The sequence below is a fragment of the Nematolebias whitei genome, chromosome 18 (genome assembly GCF_014905685.2).
Source record: "Nematolebias whitei isolate Nwh7 chromosome 18, NemWhi1, whole genome shotgun sequence".
Taxonomy (NCBI): Eukaryota; Metazoa; Chordata; class Actinopteri; order Cyprinodontiformes; family Rivulidae; genus Nematolebias; species Nematolebias whitei.
The window spans coordinates 20,265,138-20,290,267 of NC_056515.1; the positions used below are offsets into that span (position 1 = coordinate 20,265,138).

At 40.4% G+C, this 25,130-nt stretch overlaps 2 protein-coding genes across 2 annotated transcripts in view; both read right to left on the reverse strand.

Moving 5' to 3' along the window:
- tln1 (talin 1) overlaps nucleotides 1-25,067 on the reverse strand; it is a 57,728-nt gene extending 32,661 nt beyond the window's left edge. Inside the window, exons 1-3 of the mRNA XM_037691957.1 lie at nucleotides 24,915-25,067; nucleotides 12,268-12,337; nucleotides 6,773-6,935 (exon numbers count right to left, since the gene is read on the reverse strand). Of these exons, the coding sequence (XP_037547885.1) occupies nucleotides 6,773-6,902 (130 nt within the window). The 5' untranslated portion in view covers nucleotides 6,903-6,935; nucleotides 12,268-12,337; nucleotides 24,915-25,067. The remainder of the gene's footprint in view (nucleotides 1-6,772; nucleotides 6,936-12,267; nucleotides 12,338-24,914) is intronic.
- LOC119425101 (talin-1) overlaps nucleotides 1-25,130 on the reverse strand; it is a 107,233-nt gene that overhangs the window by 55,433 nt on the left and 26,670 nt on the right. The window lies entirely within an intron of this gene.

Sequence of the window (25,130 nt, forward strand, 5' to 3'; positions counted from 1 at the left end):
TATACCATAATACTATATACCATAATATTATATACCATAATACTATATACCATAAGCCTTTTGACAAGTGCATAAAAAAGGTTTTACATTTTGCTGTAGATTTACCAGGACATCAATTAAAATGGGGGAAAATAATTGTGGTTTTGCTGCTTATTCTTACCAGAACCTTTGCTGCAACATTCTGAACTTGTTTTAGGCTCTCACATTATTTGGATGTTGATAACAAAGAATTACAAATAACTAATATTGAAGAAGCAAAACTACAAACTAGTTTTTCTGCATAAAGTCAAGTCAAGTTTCTTTATGGTCATTCTCATCACATGGAACGAAATTGTGTACACATGGTCCCAGTTACATCCAACAAAAGTATAAATTGTAAAGAAAAACAGTAATAAGATCTAAGATATGGACTTAGAAATATGCTAAACTAAGAATACACTACGCACTAGTAGTACACTGAACAACAGCAGCACGAACATGAGTCTGTGTGAGCAGATGAGTACGAATGAACACAGCAGCATGAACTAAATCAGCAGCATGAGATCAGCAGCATGGACAGTCAGCAGCACATAAACAATTAAAGTGGCATTCGAGTGATTTTTTTTTACAGTGATAATCCTGATTAGAGATTCATGAGTCTAACAGCTTCAAAAGTAGAAGCTGCTCCTCAGTTTAGTGGTTCTACACTTAATGCTCAAATAAAAGTACCAATAAAAAGTGTTATTTTGCAATACACTGCACAACTGAAAGTATGGTTGATATTAAACTAATTTTATACACGTTATTGTGCAAAATAATTAAGAACAAGGGTGATGTACAGAGTTGTAGCAACTACAGGGGAATTAAGTTGATGAGCCACACGAAGATCTGGGAGAGAATTGTGGAAGCAAGACTTAGACGAGAGGTGACTCTCTGTGAGCAGCAGTATGGTTTCATGCAGAGAAAGAGCACCACAGATGCCATCTTTGATTTCAGGATGCTGATGGAGAAGTACAGAGAGAGTCAGAAAGAACTCCATTGTGTCTTTGTGAATTTAAAAAAGCATATGACAGAGTGCCAAGAGAGGAGGTGTGGTATTGCATAAGTAAATCTGAAGTGGCAGAGAAGTATGTTAGACTGGTACAGGACATGTATGAGGACAGCAGGACAGTGGTAAGATGTGCTGCAGGAATGACAGATAGCTTCAAGGTGGAGGTGGGATTGCATCAAGGATCGGCTCTGAGCCCCTTCTTGTTTTCTCTGGTAATGGACCGACAGATGAGGTCAGACAGGAATCCCCGTGGACTATGATGTTTGCAGATGACATGATCTGTGGTGAGAACAGGGGACAGGTGGAAGAGAACTTGGAGAGGTGGAGGTATTCACTTGAAAGAAGAGGAATGAAAGTCAACAGTAGTAAGATAGAGTTCACGTGTGTGAATGAGAGGGAGGCCGGTGGAACAGTGAGGCTACAAGGAGCAGAGGTCACAAAGGTGCAGAACTTCAAGTCCTTGGAGTCCACCGTCCTGGAAAATGGGTAATGTGGTAAAGAAGTGAAAAAGAGAGTCCAGGCAGGATGGAGTGGATGGAGAAAAGTTTCAGGAGTGATTTGTGACAAAAAAAAGAGTGTCATCAAAGGTCAAAGGAAAAGTTTACAGGACCGTGGTAAGACCAGCTGTGTTGTATGGTCTGGAGACAGAGACATGGACAAAAAGACAGGAGAAAGAACTGGAAGTGACAGAAATGAAGGTGTTGAGGTTCTTCTTAGGAGTGACAAGGATGGATAAGATTAGGAATGAAATCATCAGAGGTACAGCACAGGTTGAACAACTGGGAGATAAAGTTAGAGAGACCAGACTGAGATGGTTTGGACATGTCCAGAGAAGGGACAGTGGGTATATTGGTAGAAGGATGTTAGAAATGCAGCTGCCAGGAAAAAGACAAAAAGCAAGGCCAAAGAAGAGATAGTTGGATGCAGTTAGAGAGAACATGAAGGTAGTTGGAGTGAGGACAGAGGAAGATGAAGGAGGACGACTCGCTGTGACGACCCCTGAAGAGGAAAAAGCCGAAAGAAGTATTATAAATATTGTGCAAAATAACTCTGAAGAGCTTCACAAACACGAACTACTTTAACAGCAAAATAATATAATAACTGCAGAATAGGTTTAGGTCAAACCATAATAACCTAAGATTAGTTTTAAAGTAAACTGAAAAGGTTTTCTAACCTTTATGCCTTTGAGATTTGATTGTGGTCTACTTAACAGATTACTTTTATCTGGTTTCTCAGATAAGGGGTATCTGCTTAAGAGTGAAAACATAAAAAGTAATGTTCCGTGTGTGGGTGTGTGTGTGTGTGTGTGTGTGTGTGTGTGTGTGTGTGTGTGTGTGGGTGGGTGCGTGCGTGCGTGCGTGTGTGGGTGTGGTGGTGGTGGGGGGGGGTCTTAATGAGGGCTGTTGTAGTGTAAAGGAATGGCCAAACCGCAGCAGAAAGGCCATGGTTTCACATAAAGGACCTCAGACTGGCTGCCCTGTATGTCATTCAAGTGACAAATTTTATAGTGAGGATGCGGACGTTAATTTTTATTTTTTTAAATGCCATGCGATCTACTCGTAATGCCTTTGCGATCGACCGGTAGGTCGTGATCAATGTATTGGGCACCCCTGATATAGGGCTTTTATTCAATGCGCTTCTTCGAAATTCAAAAACATGTTCAAGTATCTGTATAAAAACAAGGTGATGTCATATAAAATGCAACACTGAGACCCAGCGGTACAAGTAGCAACAGTGTCCGCTGCGTGCTCCAACAGGTCTGAGGCCAGGAGAAGATTGTTAGTGAATTTCACCATAGTTTTTCCTGTGTTACGATCCGCTCTATCCCTGGATGAAACCATAAAAAAGCAATCACTGCTGTGCTTTTGATTCTACTGATAATTTTCAATTGTTCTTTCAAGAATTTTTAAAATAACAGGAGAGATAAGATATATGTCTGTAAATGGTTACAGTCCCAGTTCAGAGCTTTATTATAATAATGAAAGCAATCCAAACACAAAGCCAGTTTTTCTGAATTTCTAAAGCTTCTATTACAGATGATTCATCAGTAAAAGTAGTTTAAAGGATATCACTGATTCTCTTTACAACACAGTTAATATTATTTGTACTTAAAATGGAAGCATCAATACTTCAAGATTATAAGTGTCTCAAATGAGCCACGACTACCTGCAGCGCTAAAAAGACACCCAAAATTGTACCTCTTCCTCTCCTATTATTAATGTATAATACATAGTTATAGCTGATTTTGGAGAATCAGATGTACAATTTGCTGGCCAGTAGAAACAAGCCATTCCCATGGGCAAAGCAGAGGCACTGGTATTTTCTTACAGTGATTGTAAAATGGCCAGCATGCTGGAGCAAGTCGAACAGGGAGCTGCTGATGAAAGAACTTGCGTAACAAAACTTTACTCCACGCGCCCTTCAGGATAGAGATGCATGATATTGGATTTTTGGCTGATATCCGATATGCCAAAACTTATTTGGCTGATAACCAATACCAATATTTTTTCCCCCTAGACCTACTTACAGATACTACATGGCTTTCTCTGCTGTGGAATTAAAATACTACATTATTCTGCATGGTCTTTGTCAGTTTGTCCTGCTACCAAATGCAGATGCCAAAAAAGGGGATGAAAATGATGCAACACTTCAACATATATATATATAGAGCACCTTTTATATCAGTGAGTTATTTTGATGGAATGGCCGATGTCCGATATTTAACTTTATCGCTAATATTGGCCGATACAATGCCGATAATATCGTGCATCCCTACCTTCAGATGATGCATTTGTGAAAATGCATGGATGGAACGTTTCTCTCTGAAGAGATTAGTAACCATAAACAAGACAAAGATCCCTATGACATTTTATTTATGAGACAATTTGTCTTTGGACATATTCTGCTCTCTGAACAGTGATGCAAGAGGAAGGGAGTGCAGATGATCGGTCAAAGCAGCGCCCTGAAGCTTCCTCTCAGTGAGACATGTTCTTAAGCCAGAGAAGATGTCAAGAATGCATTATTAATAGACACCCACACCAAATCAAATGGCTTCTTTAGATGCAGAATCAATAAATCAATAGCTCTGCCATCTGGATGACACAACCCAATGGTACAACATAGTGTGTCTTTAACATTATGCTCTCATTCATGAAAAAAACCCTGAAAAACGTAAAGATATTCTACTAAATTCAGTCTGGAGCCTACTGAACTGGAAACTCTTGACTCCTTGGCTGCACAAAGAAATTTGGTCCTAATTTAGATTCTGGGGCACAATCTCCTCCTCAGTTCTCCTCAGACAGAAGGAGCTGCCATTTCCTTCCTCCATGAACCAAACGTTCTGCTCCAGGTGCATTCAAAAACTCAAATATCCTTCAACACAGTAGAGAGGCACCAATTTTCAGGTCATAGGAAGTAAAAGTATGTGCAGAAACATGATAGTAAGAAAAAGAAGGGAGGCTCTGGTGTTTATTTAAATCAGCTGTGTTGAAAAAGCAGCAGCGAGAGGTGCGGTACGGAAAGCAGTTGTGTCATTTTATTGACGCTTTGAAAAGTACTTTGGCAAGACATTTTATTTAATAACTATCCCCGTAATCAAGCATCATTTTCACGCTAGCACACTAACATTTTTGTTTGTATTTTAACTTTGCCATGCATTATTGACTTCTATATAGCTGTTTATTTTGCAACAAGTCTAGATCAATTTAAAACTCCTTGGTTTTTGTTTCCTTGTTATTCATTTTTTAGTAATATATTTTCCTAAAAGATATCTTTCTAAAGTTGATCAAACATTTTGACACAGCTTGTTGGTTAATATTTACAGCTCAGAGTGGATAAAGACAGTGAAACTTATTTTATAGCCAAATTATTGGTTGACAAATTCTGTCCTTTTGAAACTACATGCTACTTTATATGGATAGGTACTAACATGGGTGATTTATTTTATTGCCTCGGTTTCTCCTCTTCTGAGAGTTTTATCAGTATAAAAATAAAATTTGGTATTTACATCTCTTTCCTGTTGTAGTAAACCTGTACAACACTGTGACCCTCGTACATACAAGTACCATATTTTCCGGAGTATAAGTCGTATCAGTCAAAAAAAGCATAATGAAGAGGAAAAAACATATATAAGACAATTCGACGTAAAAGTCGCATTTATTTTGCGTCACCACTGACTCGTTGCGCTTATTATGCATTTATTTAAAAGTCAAAACAGCTTCATTTCGCATGGGCGGTGCGGCGCCATCCATCCATCCATCCATCGCGACCAGAGCCGCTAACTCTCCAGCGTTCCTCAGCCTGCACCAGCTGAGTGAATCGAGCACGCCCAGGAGGACTCACTGTTGCAGTTCTTAGAAATTTGAAGTATCAGTAAAAAATATTATGAATATGGAAAAAAAAAAAAAACTTATCAGTCGCTTCGGCATGTAAGTCACAGAACTGACAAATCTATGCACAAAACTGTGACTTATACGCCAGAAAATACGGTATGCACCCAACTGTGCATTAGGTGTACTAGTACACTTCTATACAGTATAGATACATGAAGAAACAGAAAATGTACATGTGTATATGGTACTATTCAAAAGGTTTGCACACTTTTATTAAAGGGAATGTCATTAAAACACAATATAATATTTCCTGATGCATGCTCAATAATCCAGGTAAAAAAATCTAAAAAAGTTCAATCTGGTCCTCTGGACATTCAAAAAAACCAAAAAACAAAACAAAGCAAAAAAATGTAGATACGTTTTGTTTTTCATCCAAAAGACTTCTTCAGTCTGAGGTGCTGTATTCAGCTCAGTCTCATAAATAGCACCTTCTCAGAGTGGATCAACCAGTTTGCTGCTGACAACCAAAACCGGCTGCTCACATGCTCAAGAAGGACCATCAATATAATGTTCATCAATATAATATTATTAGAATTACAAAGGTTTAAATTTATATTGATATTGTATATGTATTAGATAATTATAGACCTCAATCTGGCCCTGTGATGGATTGGAGACCTGTCCAGGTTGTCCCCCACCTCTCACACAGTGACTGCTGGATATGGGCACCAGTGACCCCTGTGACCCGAAAATGAAGAAACAGCTAAAGATAATGGATGGATGGATGGACGGATGGATGGACGGACGGACGGATGGATCTGATCAGCCAAAATATTAGGATCAACAACAGGTGTAAAGTACTGGGATGTGCAAAGTGTAATCATTTTGATGTGAAAAGTAATGAGTTGGAAGCAGAAACTGTGGCAAAACTAAAGGACTGAATAATTTTTAAAAGGCCCAACTGTGACAGCCCCACAGTTGTGTCAAAGCATTTCCACAACTACAATTTTAATTGAATTTTACTGATCTACAAAAGACCGAACAAACCAAAAAAAGCCTAAAATAACGTAAACAACAAGCTAAAGTTATCAACGGGGCACGCCCCAGAAATGGTTGTTCCACTATTATAAGTGTGCTGCTTGTGGATTGAGTTTGTTGTGGCTCCTCAGACTGATGAAGTCCTTTGGATGAAGGACGGAATGTCCCAACAAAAAGAAAACGTCCAGATGACCTGACTGAACTTTGTTGCATTTCTTTACCTGGATTACTGAGCATGAACTTTGATCTAGTGTTATCAAGTTTTGTCTGTCTTTGCTCTCAGAGCTGCCTGTGAATATACAAGGTTTAGGGCAACATGCAGGCATTGTGGCTGTCCCATCTCCATGAGTGTGTGTATGTAGAGAGGACTCACGCTGGCCAAGCGGTGCCTCAGGAACTCTTTCCCTGATGATGCGGCAGGCGTCATAGACCATTGTGGAGGGCTCAAACTGCATGGTTTTCACCACATTCCCCACGTCGATCTTTAATGACAGGGCAACCATGATTGCTGCTCTGCACCTTCACCCCACTCACACCTGTACAAAAGGTAAAAATATTATATTTCTTCAAGTATAGTCAGCTGCAATATTTAGAAAGAAGTAATATTATTTCATGTTAACAACAACAGTGCAAACTAAAATGAACTAAGTGGAAAATCATTTAAAACCAAAAATCATCTGAATCAGCTGATTCTGTTTATTACACTGGTTTCTTGTATTATTCACCAGAATTGGTATAAAATGTACTTAGGAACACATCGTTTATTTATAGATTTAAAAAAGGTTTACATTAAAAGCCCTTGCTGCTGACCAAACGATGCTCGTGTCATTGTCCACGGAGCGAAGAATGGTCAGTGATCCTAAGCTGCTGGACATTTGTGAAATTCTTTAGTTGCATCTCTTATCAAATGACATCAGAGAAATGAGACCCCTAGTAGATGCTTAGATTTATGTTTGTTCTTCACACAGAGTACAGAAGATCCTCGTTTATCGCGGGGGATTTGTACCCAGAAGCCCCGCGATAAGTGAAAAACCGCGACGTAGGAATAGTAATACAAGAAGTAAGTAGTCGTTTATTTTAGATTTTTTTAAGGCATTTTAAATCCTTCCCACGCTCTTGCAATATTCTAAACAATGTTTCTCAACTCTAAACGCTCTAAAAGAGCACAGAATGTCATCATGTCAGCTCCCCGCCTCCACTGCTCTCTGCCAGCGCTCTTGGCCACGCCCACTTTGCTGCAGAGCGGAGATATGTCACGCTGCATGAAGAAGCTTCTCCTGCAGCTTGGGCTGCACACAGGTGCTAAATAATTTTAAATTATTTATTTTAAATAAAAATCCCATGCCAATTGTGCGGCTCATCCATCAATCAGCCAGCTGTGTGTCATGGCCAGTCTTACTTTGAAAAACCACGATAGAGCGAGTCTACGAAAAACGAGCCGTGAAGTAGCGAGGGACTGCTGTATATGCGTTACCAGACTAACATACTTACTCTTGTAAAATGCATAATTCACATTTACTTGTGGTGTAGTGATGGGAAAATCATATGGGTAAGCCTAAACATTGACAATAACACAAACTTCAGACTGAAGAAGTCTTTTGGATGAAAGACGAAACGTTTCTACAAATGTTTTTTTTGGTTTTTTGAACGTCCAGGGGACCTGACTTAACTTTTTTAGAACACAAACGATAATTATGTTCATTTTCTTTTACAGATATCCTGAATATATGTTGTGAATGTTGAACCAGCTTCATAAGAGAAGTGAAAGCCTAAAGAGAAAAAAAATGCTATTTCTTTTTGAGAGAAGCTAAACGTCCACTCGAACTTTCATAAGTGTTTTTAAAATAGGTGAATAGTTTTGGTCTATGTGCACCTGGGTGTGTTTGTCATGCCTCTACATTGTTAACCACACATCTGAACACCACCTCTATGAAAGAAGCAGACTTCTGGCGGACCGTACAGACATCTGCAGCAGTGGTTGATATTTATTTGTTAGATGTGGTGACTAAAGGCCAAGTGAAATTAGTTTGCAAGTTTAATACGTTTTGTTAGAAGCCGCAGTGCAGATAAATGTGGATTAATACCATCCATCGTGTGTGTGTGTGTGTGTGTGTGTGTGTGTGTGTGTGTGTGTGTGTGTCTGTTTTTAAAAATATCTTTCAAACCAGTGAACAAATGTTAATGAGACAATGAAAGTGATCACTGGATGTACACCTTACTAACATTTTAATTAAATCAACCCACATCAAGATGGCTACAGCTAACTGGCTTTTGCAAATACAAAAATGGCTACATCCAAGTCATTTTTACACATGACGAGTAAAATTTGATGCGATAGTAGCTGAGAGTCCTTCACAACACGTACCCTGAGGGCTAACACTGCATGAAATCAGGCGTTATTTTCAAGGTTTAACCAAAATGACTTCATATCCCTAAAATTACTCCCTTCAAGTAATGTTTTCTATTTTAGGCTTTGCCATCATATTAAATTACCGTAATTTTCACCCTATAAGTCGCAGTTTTTTGCATAATTCGCACGCCCTGCGACTTAAAGGCCAAAGCGACTTATTTATGGATTTTTTCCCATATTTATAAACCAGTTGTTGGCTGAGATGACCATTTTCATTCATTGTGCCTGAAAAAGAATTGAATACTACCATTTTCAGTCACTAGATGGAAGTCGAGTAGTAAGGAATGCTGTTCTATCATGTAATAGGTAAAAGTGACTATAATGACACAATCGGCTTGCCCTAGCCTGCCACCGTTGTCTGCCTGGAGCAACCAAATCAGCTTCATTTCTCTGTGCCGCCCCGGTGAAATTAAGCTGATTTTACTGTCAAAGTGCATTTATTAAGTAAAAGTTCAACCAAGACACACCTTTACTATAAAGTTGAGCAAACAAATAATTGTTTTTAGGTGGTTATCTTGTTAAGTTTCGAAGAAATGGACAGTGAGTTGCCCTCTGCGCATTCCTGATTCCACATATCGGCTTTTGAAAATGCAGTTGATCTGACCGTCAAAGTGCATTTATAAAGCAAATGTTAGACTGAGACACAACTTTGCTATAATTTTGAGCAAACAAATAATAGTTTTTAAGTGTTAATCTTGTTAAATTCTTGTTAAAGTCCTCCCATGTACGCTCCCACGGCCTCCATTTGGCAGCCAATCGATTTTTGGCACAACACCGGCCCACATTTCCAGCTTGTCAGTGGTGACGCGTAATAAATGCGACGAATACGGCGAAGCGACATATTTATAGCTTTTTCCACTTTATTAGACATATTTGGACTGATGCGACTTATAGGGCGGTGCGACATGTACGGTGGAAAACACGGTAAATTAACATTCAATAGAAGATTGGTAATTTGTTGCATCATTTTCTTATTTCTTTCTTTTTTGAAACCATCTGTTGATCACTAATAAAAAGCAGGTTTAGGTCATTTTCACTTTAGCTTCAGACAGTAAGGTCACGTCCATGTTCTAAATACCCCACGGCTTGGACCGTGACCAGTCTAGACGTTCTGTTGTCATTTCTATTTCAGGATTCTGTTGTGCTGCTGTTAGCTGACCACTCAGTCTAATATTATAACAGCTCTCAAAGCCATGCAGTGTTCTTCCTGTTTCATTCTCATTATTTATTTTTACTCACGGTTCCTTCACCACAGAGATGTTTCACTTGCATTCTCAGTTTATTTATTTTGCTGTTAAACACTTGTGTTCAAACCCATCTGCTCACAAGAGACTCATGTTCAGGCTGCTGTTTAAAATACCACATTTATATTATATTATTATTGTTTAGTGTGTATCTTAGGTCCTTGTTTACAGTTTTTTTTAAATAATTTATATTTTGCTATTTTTGGGCAGCACGGTGGCGTAACTGGTAGAGCTGCTGCCTCTCAGCGCGCAGGTCCCTGGTTCAAATCCCGGTCCAGGGGCCTTTCTGGGTGGAGATTGCATGTTCTCTCCGTGCATGTGTGGGTTTTCTCCGGGTGCTCCAGTTTCCTCCCACAGACCAAAAACATGCATGTTAGGCTGACTCGTAACTCTAAATTGTCTCTAGGTGTGAGAGAGAGAGTGAATGGTTGTTTGTCTCGTTTGTCTCTATGTGTCCGTGATGGACTGGAGACCTGTTCAGGGTGTCCCCTGCCCCTCGCACAATGATTGCCAGACCTGGGCAGCGGCGACCCCCATGACCCAAAATGGAAGAAGCGGGTAAAAGATAATGGATGGATGGATTTTGCTATTTTTTGGGTGTAACTGGGACCTTGAGTACATAATGTTGTTCCACCTCATGAACCACATGTGATGCGAATGACAAAGTCACCTTGAACCTACTGGCTGATTTAAATCTGTTGGCTGATTAATCAGTCCGTCTCTAGTTTAAGAGTGGAAGTCCTGAAATAAATATGCTCCTGTAAAGGTCCTAGCGATTGCACTGACCACTGATTTAGTCCCATAACATTTTAGTTGATCATTTCTAGTTCCTTAAAAGATGAGAAATAAAAAAAATTAAAAAAAGTTTCAGTGAATAGTTTCAGGTAAAAGGTGAATTCAAAATAACAATGGCTCACAAATGTCAGACTTGATTGTAATGGGACATTTTTCAAATTAAAAACATAAAGCATTAATTCTGACATCTACACGGTCTTTTATTTCTTTGCAGACAGTTTAATTTCATCTGGGAAGGAATCGTCTCACAATGAAAACAAAGTGTGGTCAGACAAATCACTACCGAACATCATTTAAATTAAAAAACACCATGTCAGTTATGTTCGTGCTGGCTCCATACGGGGCAGCTCATTTCCACTTCTGTAGTTAACATTAATACAGAAAAGTTCAGCAAAAAATTTACAGCAGCATTATGCTGCTTTCAAAAGCCCATCTTTTCTAAGGACGTCCAATCATTTCCCAACAAGATGACATAAAACCACTTTCTGCCCACCTTCCAAAAGGTGTGACTGAAGAAGAAGAGGAGGGTTCAGGTACTGGACCGACCTGTCTGCTGTTCTGACCCGTCCCCATAAACAACCAAAGCTGTGGCGACTAAAGTGACTGACTGTCGCTCACCTTCAGACGTATTTGCAGGAAGACCGAGCTGAAACTTTTCATCACTCAGTGCCAGCAGAGTTCTTAAGTGTTGTGAAAATACAAACTGTTTAAATTTTATTTTATATATGTAACTGGTCTGACTTTGAACTCTTTGAGTTAATTCAGTTTGCAATACTTGCCGCCAAACACGTCGCACCGCCGTATAGTCACATCTATTATGAGCCACCGCTGACGAAACGTGGGCCGGTGTTGTGCCAACAATCGATTGGCTGCCAAATGTCAGCCACGGGAGTGTGCACGGGTGGACTTTAACAAGAGTAACACCTAAAAACAATTATTTGTTTGCTTGAAATTATAGTAAATGTGTGTCTCAGTTTAACTTTTCCTTAATAAATGCACTTTGATAGTCAAAGCAGCTGCATTTCACCTGGGCGGAGCGAGACAAAGGTGGCTTTGTATGGCAAGCCAAGTGTCTCATTAATAGCCACTTTTACCTATTAATGAGAAACTTGGCTTGCCATATAACTTGTGGGCCCTCTAGTGGCTGAAAATGGTAGTGTTCAATATTTTCCATGTCAGAATGAATAAAATCGTCAGATCGCAGCCAAAAATAGAGTTATAAATATGTGTGTGTGGGGGGGGGGGGGGGTGGAACAAATATGTCGCTTCACTGTATAAGTCGCAGGGCATGCTAATTCATGCAAAAAGGTGCAACTTATACAGCGAAAAGTACGGTAAATGTAAGAATCTGTGTTTTTGATTTGCAGTCATCATAGAAAACTATTACAAACTATTCAAATAAAGAAGCTAAATAAGTACCTGATGTAGACGAGTATTTAGGGACAGCCCTCTAGTCCAGTCTGATGATGATGACTTGGTTGAACACGTCCTGCATGAACAAAAAGAAAGACAGTAATAAAGTTATAATAGTATTTATTATGGAGACATTTTGACTGAGCTGAGCGGTCCTGTGTTCATTTCAAAAAATGTATAAAGGCCCAGTATTTCTTGTAGGAATGCATATCACTTATTATCTTTTACGTCAGAGCTTCATTAAAACCCATCTAGTGAAATATATTTTACTAACAGACCGAAGAACGAGCTCTTAATACTGGAATACTTACAAATATCTTAGATATTTGCTTTATTTGTGACTGTTGGGGAGCAGTTTATAACAATGTTTTCATGGCTGCAGGGGAGAATGCAGAGTGGCATCTGCTCCACTGGAAACATGGTTCCTGCAGCAGAACTTCCTGTTTCTCTGTCAGACATTTGGTTCTTTCACTCACATTTTTAACTGGTTTCTATGGAGTGAGCAGGAGTCGGGTTAGGTGTCGAGGCAAACTTGGATCTTCCACGGCTCTAAAATGACAGAGTTCTTGCGAGATCAGATGACTCCATGCCATTTCCTGTTTTTTAAAGCCCTCCGATGCCATAAAAGGACATTTTGAGACATTTGTGTACTCCCAGCTATGATTCAGCAGGGAGTACAAAATCCTGCCTGCAGTGAGTTTGTTTAGCTCAAGGGAAGATAAAAACTCATTCACATCTCCAAAGCTTTCCGGTTCAAAATGACCCTCTGGCTTCAGTAGTCGTCGTTGACCTCACTAACTCGAAGGTGTAAACACAAGGCTTGATCACTAAAAACCTAAGAATACTCAAGAAGCTTCCCGGTCCACCCAGAGGAAGTGCAGTCACAACAGTAATTACTGTAGTTTCTCAAGAATGAGGAAGTACAATTAATGTGCTCTGAAAATCCTGTCAAACAGAAAAATAAACATTTTAATTTTTGAGCTTAATCATGAATTAGTAGCATATTAGACTCCTGAATTAAATGTTTGGGTTTTTTTTTTGTTAAAGCAGGAAATGGTGAATTCAGAACAAAACATCTGCTTTTTGTCCATTCTGTCCAATCAGCATTGGTCTTGTGACTCAAGATTCTAAAGTTAGCACGAAAGCGGCATTACACTAAAACTATCTGTTTGACTTAAACATTAAATTTTAATACATCAAAGTTTCCGTATCAGTTTTCTGTCCATCAAGCCCATGATAAAGTGACAGCAGCCAGTTGTCGCCTCCAACCAAACATCCTGTGTGTCCCAACCAGTCAGATACAGCACAGCACGGACACTATCTCATACTCTGCAGGCCTGATGTTTAAACTATCCATTAATAACCAGATGGTTAATTAAATAACTTATCAGCTTACGACTAAAAGGCTGAAGGTTTTGTTTTATGATGCGATTTTAGATGGTAACATCTGGCTTATGTCAAACTGCTCCAGAACAGGTGACGTCGAGGTCTAGAGCTTTGTATGGAGGACAAAGTGACAATAATGCACCCTGCATTCATTTTTTATAACCAGTAGGAGGCAACACTTCTGGTTCCTCAAAAAATAAAGGCGTTAGCCCATATATACTGAAATAAAGACCTTCATATGTTCATCAAGAGATTTTCTTGAACCACAAAAACTCTAAAATCAAAATGCTAGTTTGTCAACAATCAGAACTTAAGGTTTTAAAGAAATGAGACGAACACAAGACACAAACACAGTTACATATATTCCCCTTAGTAAATGTCTCCATTCTGCGTTCCTTCCTTCAGAATGACAACATTTTCACTTTTAGTATTATGCTTCATAATTCTACAATAATCAAGGAACATCTGTCCAAGATCACCTACGTCAGCATAATTTTATAACTTTCAATAATTATGTTTTAAGATTATAATCTTAAATTTTACCTTTAAAACAGATAATATACAACTTACATGTTAGGAAATCTGACCAAAAAAAAACAAACAACGCATTTACATTGTTTTCATTTCACACTGGTTTCACTGAAAAACATTGTCGTGTAATCAGGGTCCAAGCCTTCCTGAGCTTGAGGGACACCACTGTTCCAACACGTTCTTTCACTCTTCAGATGCAAATTATTTTCAGCTGTTCGTAGCTGGAGGGGCCGTGCTGCTCTGATTCTTTCTTTAAATTCTCTTGAAAGGATTTCAAAGATCATAAAAGACTAAATGATTGTTTTTCCTTTTCCTGATATCGTATTCTTGTGTAATTCTGGCACTGTGCCTGAACTTCTGTCATAAACCATTCTGTGCCAGACTTCAGGAGACTGGGAGTCGTCCTGTCAGCCCATAGTTGGTACGTCCACAGAACCTCCCCCAGACCCGCTGTGCTCATGGACAGTAATTAAAAGGAAGGTGGTAAACATTCCTCTCTCGACTTTGTTGCACGAAATTTTAGATTTGTTTACGTTTACCAAATACAACCAAGATAATCAGTGAAGACGCTGATAATCAACTATTGATGGCAATGAGGTTTGATTTGTCACGTTTAAGGACAAACAAGAAACTTTTTTTCTTGTAAGCCCAAAACATTGACTCAAACTATTCTGATTATTCATAATCTACAACAATTACGATTTTGTGCCAGTGTTTTGTTTTTCTCAAGAATGTTGAAAAGTTATGAAGACTACCGCCCCGTTAACTCAGTGATTGAGGTTTTACTACAGAGGATGTGCTGCTGTCTTTGTGTTTGCCAGAGATCATTATTCATACGAGGGAAGCCGGTCAGATGATTCCTGTTCGGATGCTGCAGAAGTTGATGAGTAAGCAGCAGTTCTGGAAAACGTGTCTGGAGATACTATAGAGCAGGGCTATTCAACTGGTGGTCCGGGGGCCAAATCAGGCCCACGTGTGTGCTTATTTTGGCCTAGAGCTGTCATTTCTAACCTGGGCCTGAAGCCCGGCTTGACCCGACCCAAATTCTGGGCGGGGCGGGCCAATATAATGTGCTGGATGGGCGAGCCAAGTCAGTGTCGGACTTTTGATTGCGTCAGTGGATCAGCCGCGAACCAATTATATGGCAACATGGCTTGCCATACTTTCACCAGCTGCATGCAGCCATTTCACCGCGAGCTGACTGGTCTCAAAAGAGGTAACATGCTCAGTTAAGCTTCAGATGAGACTATACTGCCAGCAAGCGATCCATCACCCAAATGGACGTTCATTCAGCCGCTGCACTCAGCAGACGCGCACGGCCGACAACCCAAACAGGTGAGATTCCAAAGCAGACGTGTCAGAGCAGGGTCCATGTCTGAATAATGCAGAATGCAGGCAGAAACAGGGTTTTAATGCGCTTTGATGGCCATGAAAGGACAAACACACCCTCAGCTCCGATCCTCTGCCCCTGCTGTTCAGCCGCACGTCCGCCGACCGTTAACTATATAAGCAGTCAAAGCTCAATTAAAAATGTCGGGGGGTGGGGGTGGTTTGGGTTCGAACCTGTAATTACTGTTAATTCATCGGGTCGGGTGTGTGTTGGAAATGATTGCAACGGGCTGGGGCTGAGCCGGATCAGATTTTTTTGGGCCTGAATGCAACTCTGGCTCACCAGTGGGTTCATTTTGAAATAAAACTAGATTTTAAACCATAAAACTAACTTACTTAATGACAATACCTGCTAGAAATCCAGCCCCTGAGCTCTTGGCTTTCAGTAACTGTGGCCCCTGATCAAGTTAGTTGAATAGCCCTGCGAGAACTTGCACCAACCTCAATTCCCAGAATTCCCAGGTTCAGCAGTTGCTGTGGACTGTGCACTGGTGGTGATAAATAAAGCAGTGGTTGGTGTGCCACGAGGCTTCAGTCTTAAATTGAGGTTCTGTGAGTCAAACTGTCCCAAGAGCAAGAGGGTTAAACATCCATCCATCCATTATCTTTACCCGCTTATTCCATTTCGGGTCACGGGGGTCGCTGGTGCCCATGTCCAGCAGTCACTGTGCGAGAGGCAGGGAACACCGTGGACAGGTCTCCAGTCCATCACTAACCACATCACACATCGCTAAAGCACTAACTTTTATCATACACTGCTGTCACTGACACTGTAACAGTGTCTGTAATGGTAAAGGGACTGTACTTATATAGAACCTTTCTATCTTATCAAGACACTCAAAGCTCTTTACAACACAACCTGTGTTTCATTTACCCATTCATACACTCTACTATATTCAAATCTAATTGAACAAATCATTCTAAAGAGAAATAATCAGTGCTAGATCACATTCATACACCGATGGGACACACATCGTAGGCAATGAGGGGTTCAGTGTCTTGCGCAGAGACACTTCAGCATGTGACTGCTGGTGGATTTGAACCCTCAACTCGAGGACGACTGCTCTAACCACTCAGCCACAGCTGCCCAATGTGACAACGTTGTAAGTGAACACAACATGTTTCATCAGGTCTAAAAGCAGAACTCTGCAGTGCTGAAGCAAAGTGATGCATTCAATGTGTGTCAGACATCTCCCTCGTGTCATTTACTATAATGAATTAACTCAGTTTCATCTTGGCATCACATATCCAGATCCATGTAAATGATCCTCACAGTGAGTGAGTGACAAACAACCTGAAGTCTTAAGAAGGCTTGGAAACTTACATCCACATGGATCAGGGATGTTCAGACCAAGGTGACTGGAGACAAGCATTGTGTGGATGTACCAGAGTATGATTCATTGTTTTGAATGTCTTTTTTTACCCTCACAAAAAAAGAAATAAGTCTATGCTCATGCAAGTATAGTTCAGAGTAGGAAAGATTGTCACACAAAGACTTGGGGACTAAAAGGGCACACATAATGTACAAATTAAGCCCTTGATTTGTGCAGTTTGCTGGAGAACCTAAAACATATGGAGGATAAATGTTGTTTTCTAGTTGTAGTCTGTATTTACCTTCCAGGCTGTTAGAGAAAAGTCCTGGCATAACATCCGCTATTGAAAAAGAGGAGGACAAGAGGTCTACTTCAACTAGGCCAACTTCCTGAATCAACGTCATGAGCAAGCACTCAATAAAGCACTGAAAGAAAAATCATTAAAACTAATTCTGGGCCATAAATTAAAAATAAAAATACAAAAATTAACAGTATTGCTATGATTACCGGTACTTGTTTGGTGTAGATCCTGTAAACTCTTCTTCATTATTGCAGTGAACTGGTTTTTCCCTGTAGTGACACCTACTGTTTAACAAGGGGAACTGTAGGAAGTGTTGTGCATTTCAAAGCATAATATCTGCCGTGTTGATAAGTCTCACTCCCTTCATGATCAATGATCAACTTTTCCCTTGATAAAATGACTTTCAAGTGTTTAATGTCAAAACTTGTATATATTGTGCAAACAAAATCTACAAGAAAGGGACTGTTGGGCAATCTGTTACTGTTCCTGTGGGTACAGAGGGACATACTGTACAACAGAAGAATGTCCAGAAACAAAACTGACAGGATATTGTAAAACATCTGTGATCCACAAAGATAACAGCACCTGCTTCCCTCTGTGTGCTCTACAGGCACACCTTCAGATCAGGTCTTCAGACAGGAAGACATGGTGCCTATAGGATGATTTCGAAAAGGTGACGAGTTGAATTTGTAACTTAATGAGCCTTCAGTTTATTTTTACAATCACTTGAGCTTATGTTACAGAAATTACTAAATATTAATTGTTTGTTGCATCTGTAGTCTAAGAAAGCAACGTAAAAAAAAATACTGCTGGAAATATTCAAAATGCCACAAATTACAATCATTGATAGGGCAACATTGCAAGTACTTCTCGGAACAGCCAGTAATACCGAGTAATTTGAGAAAGGCTAAATGTTTTTTTTTTTTAAAACATCAACTTAGGGCGGCACGGTGGCACAGCTCGTAAAGCTGCCACCTCTCAACGAGAAGATCGCCGAATCCCAGCTGGGGGACCTTTCTGGGTGGAGTTTGCGTGTTCTCTCCGTGCATGCGTGCATTTTCTATGGGTGCTCCGGTTTCCTCCCACAGATGAAAAACATGCATGTTAGGCTGATTGGTAACTCTAAATTGTCCCTAGGTGTGAGTGAGAGAGTGAATGGTTGTTTGTCTCAGTTGTCCAAGTGTCTCTGTGATGGACTGGAGACCTGTCCAGGGTGTCCCCCACCTCTCGCATAGTGATTGCTGGACATGGGCACCAGCGACCCCCCGTGACCCGAAATGGAATAAGCGGGTAAAGATAATGGATGGATGGATGGATGGATGGACATCCTGTGTGACTTGTGGCCTTCACCAGCCATGTTGGCTGTGCTGCTGCACAATGTTGCAGGCACCGCAGACTCTGGCTGCACACAATACAACAATCACTAAATCGGCCCATGTTTAGGGTTTTCTCCATCCATATTGGCATAAAATTTGGTCAAACATAAGTGAGCTGCCGGCCATAGCTGAAGGAAACCACCACTACTTGACTACGGTATATTAAACACAAAATCAAAAGTATTTCTGGCATTGAAAAAAACATGAAACATAAAAGTAAGATCTTAGTTCCTTCCCATCGCCCAGTACAGCAGACCTGAGTTAAGCTAGTATCTCGAAGTTTTGAGAAAGCAGGTGAATTCTGTGTTGCAGTCTCACTGAACTCTTGAGTGTTTGCAACCACTGAAGTGAGTGATGGTAATCTGAGCAGCCAGTTTTTGAAAATAACTGACTTTTTCATTGGCACATCTTACAAAACTATATTTTGGTCATGCTCTTTTTGCTGTCCACCTCTGCCCACACTGTACCCACCTTGACCTGCCATGTACCCACAATGACCTGCCCTGTACCCACCATGACCTGCCATGTACCCACGATGACCTGCCATGTACCCACCATGACCTGCCCTGTACTCACCATGACCTGCCCTGTACCCACCATGACCTGTCATGTACCCACCATGACCTGCCCTGTACTCACCATGACCTGCCATGTACCCACCATGACCTGCCCTGTACTCACCATGACCTGCCATGTACCCACCATGACCTGCCATGTACCCACCATGACCTGCCCTGTACTCATCATGACCTGCCATGTCCCCACAATGACCTGCTATGTACCCACAATGACCTGCTATGTACCCACCTTGGCAGCTGCTCCCATGTTTATGATTTCATCTATTCAAGTACACTTTTGAAATGACAGTAGGCAATACTGAGAACCCTCACCATTGTTAGAAGAAAATTTGGAAACTTTTGCAAACCAGCAAGTCACCGACAGTCACAACTCCATGAAACACCCTTTAATCTAAATATATGTAAAAAAAAAATAATAATAAAAATAAACATTATGGGTCTGGGACAATCAGACCTAAAACAGAGCTAATGTTTGATAAAATTCCAACTGTGAATACAATCCACATCTGGATTGGTATCTTTGAATCAAATTTCCACACTTCTAGAAATTTAAGAGCCAGTTTTCATATTCCCTTTCTGATCTCAATTATATTTTTTTACCTAACCCTTGAATACATCTGTAATTAATGTCTCTTCCAGAATGTATCATTTCTCCTGTGTAAAAAGACACGACAGTCCTCTCAAGAAGAAAAGCTAAAACAGTTCAATGTACAGGCAACCGCATGCACATCTAGTCCTGTAGACCATTATTTTATCTGGCACTGTTACCTCAACCTTACTGTCAGGAGGACTGTAATTATTTATTGTCTTTTCTCTTACTTACCGAGGACAACATTTATTCTACTGGAACTATATTAAAGGAAAGGATTAAAACAACGAAGACTGACGGTCATTAGAGCCAAAAAGGAATGTTTGACAGAGCACAGCTGTCAGTCTGAACAGCCTCTCTCCCTTCTTCGGCCCTGCTGAGGAATTCGATTGTGGATTCCTCTGGAATCCCTGCATCAAAACACAAGGAGAGCCGAGAGGCCGTACCCAGACTTATGTCACAGACAGCTAGCGCAAGAACTTGCAGTCGATCCAAAAACAACACGAGAATAAGATGATAGAAATGCTGTGGCAGAGAGAAGATAACACGGTTGGGACCGTTTTCAACCTCACTGCAGTCTACTACAAACAAAGCAGGCCAGACGATAAGTATTTGGGCCGTTTCATACTGTTTTTGTTTGAAGTCTCAGAACATCTGAAAGAAATATTCTGAGTCAGAGAGTAAGAACGTTATTAATCCAAATGGACAATTCTAAATTATTCATATGACATCAATAGCATTAATTAAACACAATATGAGTTTATCACATACAGCTATTGAATAAGTTTTTATTAAATGTTAGATTATGAAACAGTAACGTTTTATCAGATCTTTGATTTAATCCCATCACGGCATGATAATAAAAAGGACGAGACCTCCAGACAAGAGGAGGGAAGTCATCTGCCTGGACCAGATTATTATGAATATACATTTGTTAAAGCAGAACAAAATGGGTAAAAGACAAGTGTTTTACGGATTTGTCCACATGAAAATACAGAATTTCCTAAACATTTTTTTGTTTGTTTTGTCATTTCCAAAGAAATAGCATAATTTCAAACAATCAACATTTTTTTATCCAGACTCTTGAATTTTAAAATGCTTTAGTATGTTTACGTCAATATACGTGACGTTGGTTTCACTTGAAATATTTTCCAAGTTCTTTCAACGTAAATTTGTTTTGAAATTTAACTTCTAAAAGTTTTATTGCAACAGTAACAAGCTTCGGTCTCTTGGTTTGTGGGTCAGGATCGTTTCAGAGCCACTGCTGCAGACAGAAGGGCGAACAAACGTCAACGTTGTCCCAGTTTCCATTTATTTTACACGTTGAGTTCAAACTGGCGACCCTGGACCCACCTGCAGTCAGGTCCAGACTAAATTCTGGCTACGCCACTGGATTAGACGTGTGGCTGTGACATTATTATTTTTTCCAAAGGTGTTTTAGCAGTTCACACAAAATAAAGTGAGGTTTTCACTCTTAAAATATAGTTTTGGAGCTCCGATAACAACAACGCCATGTAGACACAAAGATGAAAAGAAACAAAACTCTGAATACAGTTTTCACAAAAAAACGCTTGTGTGTGGACGGCCCTTTAGAGCCTAGCCTTAGCATTCACAGGCCTAGAAGGATACATAACCCTCCCTCTGAGTGCTGGGTCTGCCCTGTGGGTTTCTCCATGTGGACAATAATCGGAAAACTCCTGAGGAGAGCCAAAAAAGGAGGTCTCCTGATCAGATACCTGCACAAACTCAATCAGCTCTTAATCATGGAGGAGCACTACAAACTCCTCATGGTAACTCTGAGGCTGGGACCAGATGTCCTTGAAAGGGAAACCTTATTCAACTGCCTGTTCTTAGAGTTTTGTTGGTTCATTGCACAAATCTTCTACATCTCAAAACCATAGGTGAGGACTGGAACAAATATGGCCCAGTAAACTACAACTGAGGCTTTCTTTCTCAGAAAATGTTTTATTCGCCTTAAGTCTCCAGGCATTGAGCGCAGGCTTGGTTGGGGACTGGCGTGCATCGAATAGAAATTATTTGTAGCGCTGACATTGCAGCAGCGTTATGTTGTCTTGTCCAAACATGGCTGAGTTAAAACAGTGCAATCCATTCTGTGCAGCACATTGGAATGAAAAGCAGGTTTCCTTGGCTGGTCTGAGAGGACCACGAACTGAAAAGCAGCAATAAACCAGCACCAACAACCAAGTTACAAAGCAGCTCTTCTTTTCCAAAGTTTAACTTTAAAACATTTGACTTTTTTTTTGTTCTTCATTTCCTTTACAACCTCTTTGCAAAGATCTATACACCTCTTGAACTAAAAACGGTTTCCCACGCTGCAGCAGGCACACAGAGTGATGTCACGTTTACCGCAACGATCAGAATACCAGCGTCCTAAATATGACCCCTGCAGACTGCCACAACGTTCAAAGAGCTGCAGAGAGCAAGAAGACGCATTGCAGCAGCTGACGGCAACAAGAGGAAATGTGTCGCTTCTAACGTAATCAGGCTAATACAATGTCATTTCAAAGATGCGTCATGGGATCTGGAGCATTTTTATGTCTGGGCTTGTGTCAAAAACAGAAAAAGTTTAAAGCTGGTTTATTGATAAGATGCTTAACCACCCCTTCCCAGTTAGATTATATTTGTAAAGATATGCTTGGAAGAGCTTCAATCCATCTTTTAAAATAAATTTTAAAAAAGCACCAGCATTCCTGAACTGAAGAAGCTGCCGCCCAACAAACTGATTGACCGATGTCAGCTGTTATGAAGCAGTTTTCGAGGTTAGTCCAAGCCACACGTCTGTTCTACCCTCCATGACACTTTGGTCCTGCATGCAGATTCAACAGGACGATATCATCCTCTCAGTAACGCAGCTCACCATTCAGCAAAAACCTCCCTTCAAAACCCATGTGTGCACTTGCCAGTCTGATGTAGAACTACGTTCAAGATAAAGAGATAAATGCAGATCATTTCACCTATTTTGCTTTGAATTCTCACATCAAAGTTTAAACTCAGCCACACTCTGCAGGGCCAGGCATGTCAAAAGTGTAACTACCTTGAACCATATCAATAGATTATACAACCTCATACACAACAAGTAACACTTTAGCTCCACTTGTCCATTCCTTGTATAACCATTCATGCATTTTCTTTAGGTTTCTCCGTTCAGGGGTCCATCTACAGGGGTCATCATTTGGTTCAGCGCTTCTAAAACCCAAAGCTGCAGCAGCAGAGATCTGTGATCATTTCTCATAGTTCTTCACAGGATGTGACTGCCACCTTCTCAGACTTTGAAGACGACAGCAGAGGACCTCTCTCATAGAAAAAAAACAGAAACAACAAATGGGGAATGTTGAGTTTGAGGAACTTGTGAGCGCAAGATTTAAACGCAACAAAAACTGAAGGATGGGGTTCATATTGTAAATGGTTTTGAACGGTAACAATTTGGGTTGTGATCTAAATAGAAAGGTTTTCTATTCCAAATGTGTATGAGTGCATTTGTTCATAAACAAAGGTTTACTGTAGATGTAGAACAGACAAAAAATAAATGCAGTCCTTGAGGTCCTCACATAAAAACCTACATAAATAAAAAGCTAATTTCTTATGAATATATTGACGGCAGTTAACACATTAAAAGTTATTTTCAGCTGAGAGAACCATTTATGTTTTGAGCTAAACTGGGCCTAAACTTGTCTTTACCAAATTAGTAAGTTAGTGGTTGTGTTGGCAAAACCCAATAAAGAATTAAGGCTTAAAAATACAAATAAATTTTTTAAAAAAAAGGAAACTAAATTGTTTTTACGCTCACTTGTAAACTTATTGTCACAGGTATTTGTTCTATAGACAGTATCTTAGATGAATATATGCCAGCACAGCAGTGTTCACACACCTGCTAACTACAATAAAACATTGTTTTTGCACGTGTCTGTGCTCGTTTGTTGTGTTGTGTTAGCAACAACATAAAACTGGCTATAACTCAAATAAATGTGCAGATCTTGAGCTAAAATTTCGTGAGGTAGTAGCAAAGACCAGTCCCCAACTTTAAGAGCTAATTTATGGTTGCACAAGTCACAATTAAAAAAAACTTTGCCTCTTCCTAATAATTCACCTGTTTGCAAAATATCTCAATAACGACATGAAGCTTTTTATTGAAACTCTTAGAAAGTCATCGCTCCATCTACAAATGATTAACTTCAAGAGTCAGACCTCTGTCAAAGCCAGCTGATCTCGGGGAAACACCAAAATGGATACATCTGTTAACTTTTGAGATTTCGTGTTAAAATTTGGTGTGGCGGTTGCTGGGAGTCATGCACAGCACATACACTGAGCGTTGACAGATCTTGCATACGGCGATATAATTTACAAGTTTGCACATCTGCTATTATTTATTTTACATCACATTTGCTCTTCAATTCTCTCAAATGATAGGGGACAAAAATGTGTTTCCATAACTCCAGACAGGACAGGATGTAAAGCACTTTTACGCCCTGCATAACAGTTTATCCCAGATTGAGATTGTGGCGTATTAAGCATCTAATTACTTCAAAGTGAATATCTCTTTGCGAATTCCTTCAGACTTGTTGCGCTGGAAGAATCCAGAGCCGCAGGCCACATTTCTGTCGTGCTGAGCCTGGTACAACACGCCCAGCTCTGCTCGGAGAGCTCACAACAATGAGCTGAACTTGTGCTGCAGGTCATAAAAGGAGCAGTCAACGAAAGGGGCGGGCTCACAACAAGACCCTCTGTAGAATACGGAACTCTCAGTCAGTAATTAAAACACACGAAGAAGAAGATAAAAACGTAATTAAAACACACGAAGAAGAAGAGAAAAACGGCGACATGCTAACTCTTCTGCTGAGCTAAACTCATAAAGTCTCACAAAAGGCAGAACATTCAGCTCCCTCTGTGTGTGATGGTGGTGGGGGGGGGGAAAAAGGGGGGGGCTTGTAGTCTATGTGGCGCGTGTGACGAAGGAGACGTTTCCTCTTGTGTAATCTTATCCTCCTGTCGGTATCAAACACCAACCGTTCTGCTCGTAAGTTAGCGGAAACAACGTCCTCGCGACTTTGCCACATTGTTAAGCTAACCTACACTGGTGACGTCAGAGCCTTCTTCTTGCAGCAAATCTTGAAACTTCTTTTTTTTTTTTTTTTTCAAAAAGTTACCAAAAAAAAAGCGTTTTCCACTGACCTGTGTGCGCCTCGGTCCAGTCCCGTCGACGGCTCCCCCTTCGAAAGATGAAACCAGAGTTGTTTCCAGTGGTTCTCCAAAAAGAAGAAATAGTTTTTAAAACCAGGCCAAAAGTGACTTTTCCCCCTCCCTATCCGCTGTGAGCCGTGCTGCTGCTGTAAACTCCACCCCGGCCGGGGAGCGACGTACAGCGGGGCGGCGTCGCACTCGCTCGGC